At 40.4% G+C, this 9,719-nt stretch overlaps 2 protein-coding genes across 2 annotated transcripts; both read right to left on the minus strand.

Moving 5' to 3' along the window:
• Positions 1 to 3,696: 3,696 nt before the first annotated feature.
• Positions 3,697 to 9,450, minus strand: LOC109854671 (TATA box-binding protein-associated factor RNA polymerase I subunit B). The gene is made up of 10 exons (XM_020428001.1): positions 9,301 to 9,450; positions 9,125 to 9,215; positions 8,533 to 8,740; positions 8,311 to 8,446; positions 8,107 to 8,225; positions 7,797 to 8,018; positions 7,352 to 7,581; positions 7,070 to 7,268; positions 4,875 to 5,312; positions 3,697 to 4,788 (listed from the first exon to the last, which is right to left on the minus strand). The coding sequence occupies exons 1-10, from the start codon at positions 9,385 to 9,387 to the stop codon at positions 3,768 to 3,770; spliced, it is 2,751 nt and encodes a 916-aa protein (XP_020283590.1). The 5' UTR covers positions 9,388 to 9,450; the 3' UTR covers positions 3,697 to 3,767.
• Positions 5,790 to 6,786, minus strand: LOC109854672 (probable isoaspartyl peptidase/L-asparaginase CG7860). Its single transcript, XM_020428002.1, has 2 exons — positions 6,369 to 6,786; positions 5,790 to 6,287 (listed from the first exon to the last, which is right to left on the minus strand). The coding sequence occupies exons 1-2, from the start codon at positions 6,601 to 6,603 to the stop codon at positions 5,899 to 5,901; spliced, it is 624 nt and encodes a 207-aa protein (XP_020283591.1). The 5' UTR covers positions 6,604 to 6,786; the 3' UTR covers positions 5,790 to 5,898.
• Positions 9,451 to 9,719: the final 269 nt, after the last annotated feature.

The following is a 9,719-nucleotide window of genomic DNA, read 5'->3' on the forward strand; positions in this document are numbered from 1 at the left end:
GAAAAAAAAAAAAAAAAAGTGATGTGACGATCCTATTCGTCCTTGTGCGCGTTACTGATGACGCGCGTTCCAGCGCGATATTGTCGTTTCTCCTCGGCGAGGAGGACACACGTCTTCGGCAAGCAAACGGCGAAGGCGTAACCGGAAAGGATTATTTGCCATGCGGCAATAGGTGCTTGCGTCACACTGACCCTCGGCAATTAACTACTGTTTCGACAACGAGATTCGTACCAATACGATCACGCGACAGTCAATACTATACGGTTCTCCCATTAATTAAAATTTCTCCCTTTCTGCTTTTAGATTTTTTATGCACGCGGAGATTTAATAATCTCTCTCTCTCTCTCTCTCTCTCGCTTGTTAAAGAGATTCTCTCGCAATTCTTTGACTCACGTATCATAATTTTTTTTTTTTTTCCATCTTTGAAATGTTGTTAATAAGCGTCGAGACGGTTATTGAATCGATTAGTCGACGTAGATTTCGAGATTGAAGTGCGCGACAAATAAATTTTACGCAAAAGTGTTGCAAAAAAAAAAAAAAATGAAATTCTCGTATTACAATTAAGAATTAATTAATTATCAAGTTTCGACTACATTAGAAATTATTATTAAATATTATTAAATTAGAAAATATTATTAAATATTATTAAATTAATTATCAAGCTCCGACTGCAAAAGAAAAAAGTGCGCAATATATCTTTCGTCAAAATGATCCGAAAATAGCGGCTAGCGCACGTAAAAAAAAAAAAAAATTATATACGCGAGTTGAACCGAGAAGTTGTAGCATTTCTATGCAAATCACTTCTGCAAAAGATGACAAAAGGTAATATTAAATGAAATAGATGATTGCACGACAGAGAGATCTATGAGACATGTTGCCAGGTGTGCGTGAAAAACTGTGCTGAAGTTTTTGGAGCAACGGTAAAATTACGGCAATTGCGAAATTTTGCAAATCTCTTTTTTCTCCAAAAAAAAGCGATACAAATTTATTTCGCTTTCATCGAACGTACTATAACTCGCCGGGATTTCATCCCGAGGCGTGACAGACGAAACGTGACGGAATAAAAGACAGGAAAAAAGTTTAACCAAAATAAAATTCTCAAGTTTCTCAAGTTTAAAGTGCCGCTTGCGGCTAATGCGTGGCACGCATCCGCGGGATGCGTGCACACGCACATCGGGGAATCGGTGCGCGTGTAAATACGTACACGCGTACCGTCTTCTTCTAAATCGAAGAAACCGGTGAACCGCTTTCGCGCCATCGTCTCGCCGACGCACATGCGTGCCGAGACGATTGTGTACAACCGAGATAGACTTAATCGTCGTGTTTTCGTAATTAGAAATGCTAATTGTCGGATATAACAATTACGCGATCACGTTACGTGGGGACACTCGCGCAACCCCACGAGCGCAACGTACCACGTTTCGAATATTCGAAAGTTTGTTAATATTCGTGGAGGTTATATCTGTCGAATTTTTTTTGACACAACGGAAAAACCTAGGAGACGTTTCTCCGATTCGGGGCTTGGAACACGCGCCGCGCGTGTTCGACGAGAACACGTCGGCGTGTCAGCTGCTGGCTCCGTGACGAATCCGTGGAGGATTTCACATTTGATCTTGTATGTATCGCGATCGTTCGCGCGATGGGAGGGACGTTGCACTTTTTCTTCCCGAACGCGAAAGAGGAGAAGAAAAAAAGTCCTCTCCGGGAACGGGGAAGGATATTCGTCCTGCGGGAACGACAAAAAAAAACAACGCGTCCCCGGCGACGATCCGCGGGCGCGGGTTCACCGACTTTACTTACTCGTAAGGACACAGAGTCCTGCCGGCGAGGCTTCGCCGCCGTGTCACCACCACGACCACCACCACCACCACGACTACCACCACCGTGTACGCGTGAACAAGGACCTCTTCTTCTCGCGGGACGCACGGGATCTTCTCGTGCGGCTCGTCCTGCGTGGATTGTCTTGCGGAAAAAAACGCGACAATTCAACGCACAAAAAAAAGCAACTCTCTCCGGGGCCGCGACCACCACAGGTGCGCTTCGCAGGAGACGCGACGCGTGTGTAGTAAAACGTTGTAAGTGCGACCGACACGCCGTGACGCATACACAAGCGAGCGGACACACCGTCTTACACCGACTGGTGTTTACTACTTGGCTCCGTACCGACCGCTCTCGCACCGTCGAGCACACGGATCACACCGAGGCGCACTGCGTGGTCGCCGCGCCGTTGGGTAGCATCGCCCCCACGAGTTGACCTGACGAAACGAGCGGCACCGCGCGTACCGATAACGCCGGCCGAGGACGCTCCCGCCGGGTGCAACAGTCGCGTCCGGCGGTGGTGGTTCACTTCCGTTCTTTGGGATTGTCGAACAGTGTCGATATGGGAATTAAATCGAGCAATTATTTATAAATTAAATGTGTCCCAATGAAACCGAACATGATGTACGCCATTTGGCCAGATATTTATTAAAGAAATTAATAACAAGAATTATATATACCGGTTGGATTTGTTTATTAATAAAATTACCAACTAATTTAACAATTAGATGAGCTCGTGAAAAGATAACGCAGAAGATGAAACTGAAACAGAGTATATTAGAGCGAGCCAAACTACACATATGTGTGTGTTATTTATTAAATGTAAAACTAAACGTATCTTTTATTTTCTTCGGTGTATAAACAAAAAAGAAATTGAGATAAAATTAAAAAATAAAGTGAAGTAAAAAATTAACTTGAAATGATTGAATTAAAAAATAAAAAGTAAAAATTGAAATTAAATTAAAAGTTAAAAGTAGGTACCTAAATTGAAATACAAAATGAACAGATTGACAACAGCAATTGTAAAATACAACTTAACAAATAACAAAAAGATGTATTTCCGTGTAATATTATGCGCTTTTTTTTACATTTTTCGAAGGGGAAACTGCGGTACAAAATACAAAAAAACTTGTGATGTATATGAGGTGACAAAGTCACCGAAAGACAAGTACAAAGATGCTTCCAAAAATTCCGAGCCGGAAATACCGCATTAACTGAAGTTACACTTCTCGCAAAATAAACAGAAAAAGATATAAAAAAAGTGATCGATCTCTACGAAAGCAATCCGCATAACACTACCCGCGAAATTGCGAATATATTAAAGGTATCAAAAAATCGTGTGTGGAATACCTCCACACAGGTAAATTTTATGAAGATAGTGGATCCAAGTGACCGGCCCGAAAAAATCCGACACAATGTCGGGGATTCGAGACCCTTCCGGTCGCAACCCTCGCACTCAAGCGGCGAGATCACTGCGTCGGTTAATAGAAAAGGAGTAAGATTTTTTCATTTATTTTGTTCTCTCCAAAATTCGCTCGATGAAAAAAAGTTTAATTGTGTAGAAGAATGCAAAATGTATATACTTCTACATTTTTTGCAGAAAAAAATAGCCAATTTTGGAGAGAAGGAATAATGGCATCGCCAGAAAAATGACAAAAAGTCACAGATACATATTGTGAGGGATAAAGGGTTTTGTATTAAAAAAAAATTATTTTAGTTTTTATAAAAAATGTTGGTTTTGAAAAAATTTATTTTTGTTTTGAAAATTACTTTTCGACTGGTCGACCTGACACAAGTGTACTGAAGTGTGCAGATTACAATAAAAAACTAAATTTTGTTTAATTAAAATATAAAAAAAGTTTTATTAAAACAAAAAATGTCTGCGTTATAAATAAAAAAAACAATTTAATAATTTCGATCAATTTAATATATATATTTATTTGAATTGTTTATTCTGTCGAACCAAGTTGCGCGATAAACTTCTCCAACAACTCCTCGACAACACATAGTTCTTGGTAAAAATCTTCGATTGGCATTTCGATGGTGTTCGCGCATTCGTTCAGCAACCATCGGAAACTCTTCGGCAGCATCTTCTCGAATAATTCGAAATTCTTTGGCTTAACGCGACTGAAGACGCAATGATACATCCAATAGTCCTTGAAGGGTCTGAACAGTCTGAGAACGCCGTCGTTCAACTTGTCGCTTTGCAGGTTCAAGAGATCGCCGAACGCCAGCTCGTTCGTCGTTTCACAACGGTTCTCCGACTGATCATTTATCAAGTCATTAAAAATAGACGCGTTACTGCTCGCATTCAAAATGTCGGAAATATTCGGCAGCAAATCGGAAACGTCTTCCAGGTCGACATTGTCCGGCGAAATTGTTTCAGATTTTATCGGGCAGTCGGAGCTCGGAGTTTTCTGAGTAACATCGTTAGATTTGACAAATTTGCCGCGCACGTCTCTGACAGATTCGCGCTTCTGTTTTCTCCTCAAGTTCGAACCCGTCAACAAGACTCTCTCCTCAGCGCGCGAGAGATCCAGATTGTACGTTTTGCAAAACTTGGACAACAATTCTTCTTTGGAAACTTCTTCGTTCTCCAACGCGTCGCTCTTGGTATCGTTTCTATCCGGGATCGACAGTTTGCCGTTCGGAAGAGTCTCAGCGAACGCGAACACGTTATCCGTTTCCGCGGCGGCGGCCGCGTGTCGTCTCTCTCTGTAATACTGGCTCTTCGTCGCGTCAATTTTAATCTCGCACGGCACGTTTCTGTGCAAATACTCAGTGAAGTCTTCCTTCCCCTCGACACACGTAATATCCTCAAGCTGATCTTGCACCACGACTTTTTCCTGCAATTCCTTCACAGAAGGCATCTTTTTCTGCTCGAAAAGCGGCACGAGTTTTTCCACAAAGTGCAGATTCGAATCGATAAAATTCACTTGCACGTCGTGTTCCGCAGCCAGTCTGCAAATACTGAAATAAGAAGGGAACGTTAGTGCGTCAATTTTATTTAACCTTGTATTACAAGAGCGAGAAAAAAAAAACAAGTTTTGTCTTACTATTCTGGTTTCGTCATGTAGCCAATCTTCGTGGAGCAAAAGTCACTCTGCAATATTCTCGGAAGATCGTGCAACGGATTTTCCAGCAGTTGTTGAAGATACGACCGATGTGGCGTCAGCGAGGGAAGGAATTGAGTGACTTCGTTCAGCGGCAGATCAATGTGACTTACGACGCTGATGCACTGTTTCATCGTTTCAACGAGTTGAGATGGCATCAGATGCTTGCGCGTGGTTATCTCGGATTTTCTGTCCGTTTTCGAGTCAATAAACTCCAAGAATCTCAGGTACAGACTGTTGACGTCCGGCGTGTTCGGACTGTGCTTGAGTTTGGTGGGACAGTGCGCGTTGATCAACACGGTTCTTCTGCACTCGACGTACATCTGCCACTCACGGAAACTGAACAGTTTCACGTCACTGATACCTTCGACGTTAATTGCACTGGAACGAGAGAAGAAACGCAACGCATTGAAGAATGGCGGAATTGTAGCAGAATGTCTGTTAAATAATTCAATTGAGGAATCAGTTACGGAGGGAAAATCGCAACTACACGGGAAACGTTGCCGATATTCCTCGTATCTCTCCACACTTTTGTCGTCCGGAGTCGTGCCGAAAGTTACGCGATCGTTCGCGATCACGGCGTACGGCATTTTGCTGGATGTGAAGTAAACACCCCATTCGCCGGATTTTTTAAACGCGACGCCACCAACGACGTGATTGTATTCCGTTAACGTGCGATCGAGTGTTTTTTTCAATGCTTGCCACGGGGAAGAACATCTTTTCTTCAGATCGTTCGCGATGAGTCTCGACAAGCCAAGCTTCATGATGGACTCTTCGTGAGAACCTGTCAGAGAACATCCTACGCTTCGATCGGCGTACACGCCGCAACCCAACGCCGAACAATTGCCCGCGCTTCCGACTAATTTTCTGTTTGAACCGCCACCCGTAATTCCCGCGGCAATGGAGCGTCCGTCGTAAGCTATGCAGCCGACGGAACTCCCATTATCTACGTTGAAGAAAACTGGCATCAGTTTGTTTCTCTCGCAAGATCCGAAATAAAAGCAAGAAATAAAAGCAAAACTTCTAAACGGCAACGTTTACTTTCTATCAAGTCTGTGCACTGCAGCTTTTCCAGATTATTGGTACAACTGTCAGTGCAGCAACAGGAACCGTCTGTTTTTCTCAATTTGTAAGCTAAACGCGCCGCGGGTGCTGTCATGTTCCCCTCGGACAAACAGTTCAAGTTCGCGTGTTCCGCCAACTTCCTCGCGCCCTGACCCACCACAATCGAGTCGGGAAAATTGTCCAGAACGTATCTGGCGAGCGATATCGGATGCTCCACATCCGATACCGCTGCTACGGATCCGCATTCAACCTTGAGACCGTTCACTATGGTCGCGTCCATCTGCACATCTCCTGTTATCACACAGGACGTAACATATTACTCGATTATTTACTCGTTCGGTTACATCAGACGGAATGCAGACGTTTGTATACCTAATTCGTTTAAAAGCGAACCATAACCGCAATTGAAAAACTCGTCGCACTCCAGCCAGCGCAACGCCGCTTCCACAGCCCCGATCGAATTCGCGCCGTTCAGCAGACTTTGATACGCGACAGACGCCGCGGTTTTACAGCTCGTCAGCTTCTCAACGATTAGCGCGTCGTCGAAATTTCCGGTACCACCGTGCACGAGCACGCACGGTGAGTCGAAGCTTTTACACTGTATCATTTTGTTATTAAACAATTAATTGCGGAATAATTTTTTCTAAGCCAAGAATGTCTATGTAAACGTGACTTTTACAAATTTGGCACATGCGTTTAAAAATTGTAATCGACTACACTACTACGTTTGGAATAGTTTATACATTCAACTGTTAGTTAAAAAAATCATTTCTATGTGATAGGTGCTTTCAGATTTGCTGCGTTCAACTTTAATGAAAGTAGTTTTCAAACAAAAATTATGTGTAACAAAACCTATTTTATAACACGGAATTTTATTAGTCAAACTATATATAGTGACATATGTATTTGAACAAAGTATTTACAATCATGCAAAATAATGTCTAAATTGCAAAAACTTCCATTACGAAATAATAGAAGCGGTTTCTTTTCTTTACATTTTTTGTTAATCATAAAACGTTGAACAAATTTCGCACGGCGAAATATCATACGCAAAAGAAAACCTTAATACGTACCTATTGATTCTATCAGCAACGTTACTGATTTCGTATTCCGTTACGTTATCCAAACCCAGTAATATTTTCATCACTACGATAATAAATGCCATAGCACGACCTTCGTAATTAGGAATGTGAAACCTTTTATGGAATATCATATCAAACAATTTTGGGGGCGACAGAGCTATCAGTCTTTCCGCGTACAGCGATATTCCATCTGTAAAATTGAATGACTGAGAACTTATGTGCTTTGTTATATTACGAAAAATTGTCTCTTAATCGTATGTGAATATTCATTACTTGGTAGAGCTAATTCGCTGCAGTATCGATTGATGAGCGGCAAGAAATTTGGACAGATTATGTGTCTGACCCCGAGAAATTTCGCCATTCGTCCAATTATCCTCCTCATACCTTTGTGAGTTACGTCCGTAACGCGCGATAAGAAATTCGTCTCCTGTTTCGTCAGCTCTACCTCAGGAGGTACCAGACAATCTAGTCTGTAATACGACAAATGACCTTCTCTCCCGTATCTGCGATAACAATATCGACAAATATATTTAAATAATACATAATCAAATAAGTCGTGAGAACTTTTAAACATAAGCTACGCGCGATTACAAAATTATCCACTATCAGCAGTGGATCATAACTCACAATATTTTATTGAAATATGGATGAATAACACATATTTTGCAATATATAATATTGCCTTGGAGATCAACAATAAAACGCCTATAAATTTTACCTCAACATATCACCCAGATGTATATCCTGATTGTGAATCCTCAAACTCAGATACAAAATCGCCAGCAATTTGGAGGTTGTGATAATTTCCGGTCCGGATCTATATTCAGTTGTTACGTGGGTTTCCTTGTATTTCCTACGTTTGTGTTTTGGTACTCCTTTCGCCAGTTGTTTAACTTTTTTGGCCTCTTTCTTGGCTGAGGCATTAAATTTTATTCTAAAACTAAGTATAAATATATATTGAAGATGTCTTTTGGAAAGTGATTCTATAATTTTGCGCACATTGATCTCTTCATATAAATTCTCTTTACCTTCTATTTTCACTTCCTACAGTGGACTGCGCACTCTGACTAAATGTACTAAGCGTATCTCCCTCTGAGTTAGCTTGTAACTGCATGTGCCTATCGTAGTCTGCAGTCATCATTAATTTCTACAGCACATATAAAAAACAATATATTTGTACAATTGGGTCTAACAAATCAGTAAATGATTAAATTGTGTTTGCCAGATTATACCTTGTTTCTATTTATGTGTCTCATGGAGATTTCATCACTCAAACAAGCTTCGGTTTCTGTCACATTAGTTTCAGTTCTTTTTCTTTTTCTTTTTTTGGTCTTTGATAAAATCTTGCCATATATAATTGCAGCATCCCTGTCATACAAATAAATTACACATATTTAAATAAAAATTAAATATTTGTAGAATGCAAATAGAACAAATCAATTTTGTGCAACAACCTCTTCTTGTATCTTCTTGATAGTTTGGGTACTAGCTTTTTCTTTGTAGACATGAAAGCTACCTCTAATTTTCCTAAATACCGCGCCCATAGTTGCAACACTGTCATCTTTATATTAGCTGATGCACCAAGCTCAATAAGCTCGTTTGTCAGGCCGATTAAAGCAAAGTTATACAGTTCCCAGGATGTCCATCCTACTGCCTCTGCATCTGAGAAATCATTACATTAATAACAGAAACTTAGTTATTGTCATTGTGTATTTTTTATATTGAACACGATATTCATTACTACTCTTAATCTTAATCCTGTAAACATTTCTTTTGTGTACATATCCTACAAACCCTAGACATTTGTCCAATGCGATTTTTTATTGATTAAAATGTTACAAGAACTCTGTAAAACTTCATGAGGCTTTATTCAACATTGTATATCGAGGGAATAACATTAGTTTTTCGATATATTTTTTCATTTTTTTAGAAATTCTTGCACTAAATAGTTAATAAGATTTTCTCTCTTTTCAAGAATCGCTGGGATATTAATGTTCCAGGTGTTTACGAAATTGGGGTTACATGTATTCTTGTAAAAGAACGGACCTGCGTTGCCACTTCTCACAGAACGAATTCTCGTTTTTTTTAATCTCACATTCTCTGTTGGGTATACGAATTCCACCTCTTGTCCAACATCCTGCAAAATACTACATTGATTTCACGTGCCTCGTGTGTGTACCGCAACAGTATTAAATTATTCGTCTATCATTGGATTTAAATACCTGACTTTGCGTCTGACACGATGCACAAAAGAAAAAACCAGAGTCTTTGTAAAACTCAGCGCTGCCGCAATTTTCGCACTTTACCATCTTCTTCGATCTCTTTTGGCGTTCACATTTGAACTTTTGTTTCTTGCGGCATGTTCGAACATATTGCTCAGGTTAAGATAGGTTGACTTCTACCATAGACATAAGGCCTGTTCTACAATACAGTCGTAAGCCGTAAGTCGTAAGAAATTGACCAATCACAGATAAATCACAGAAAATCGATTGTGATTGGTCAATTTCTTACGACTTACGGCTTACGACTGTATTGTAGAACAGGCCTTAGGCCTTAGGCCTGTTCTACAATATATGTAGTTTATTCTATATATAATTATATATAGAATTATATATATAAGTTTATATATAACTTATATATA

This window comes from Pseudomyrmex gracilis, unplaced genomic scaffold, assembly GCF_002006095.1.
Source record: "Pseudomyrmex gracilis isolate BER0280 unplaced genomic scaffold, ASM200609v1 scaffold_71, whole genome shotgun sequence".
Taxonomy (NCBI): Eukaryota; Metazoa; Arthropoda; class Insecta; order Hymenoptera; family Formicidae; genus Pseudomyrmex; species Pseudomyrmex gracilis.

Bases quoted from the DNA above. Each gene is read 5' to 3' on its own strand.
- LOC109854672 (XM_020428002.1), bottom strand. From the start codon at position 6,603: ATGATACAGTGTAAAAGCTTCGACTCACCGTGCGTGCTCGTGCACGGT. The intron at 6,288-6,368 runs GTATACAAACGT...GTGTGATAACAG, and splicing joins TTCGCTTTTAAACGAATTAG to GAGATGTGCAGATGGACGCG.
- LOC109854671 (XM_020428001.1), bottom strand. From the start codon at position 9,387: ATGGTAAAGTGCGAAAATTGCGGCAGCGCTGAGTTTTACAAAGACTCT. The intron at 8,447-8,532 runs GTTGTTGCACAA...TTTGTATGACAG, and splicing joins TCAAGAAGATACAAGAAGAG to GGATGCTGCAATTATATATG. The intron at 5,313-7,069 runs GTACGTATTAAG...CTCTCGTTCCAG, and splicing joins GTTGCTGATAGAATCAATAG to TGCAATTAACGTCGAAGGTA.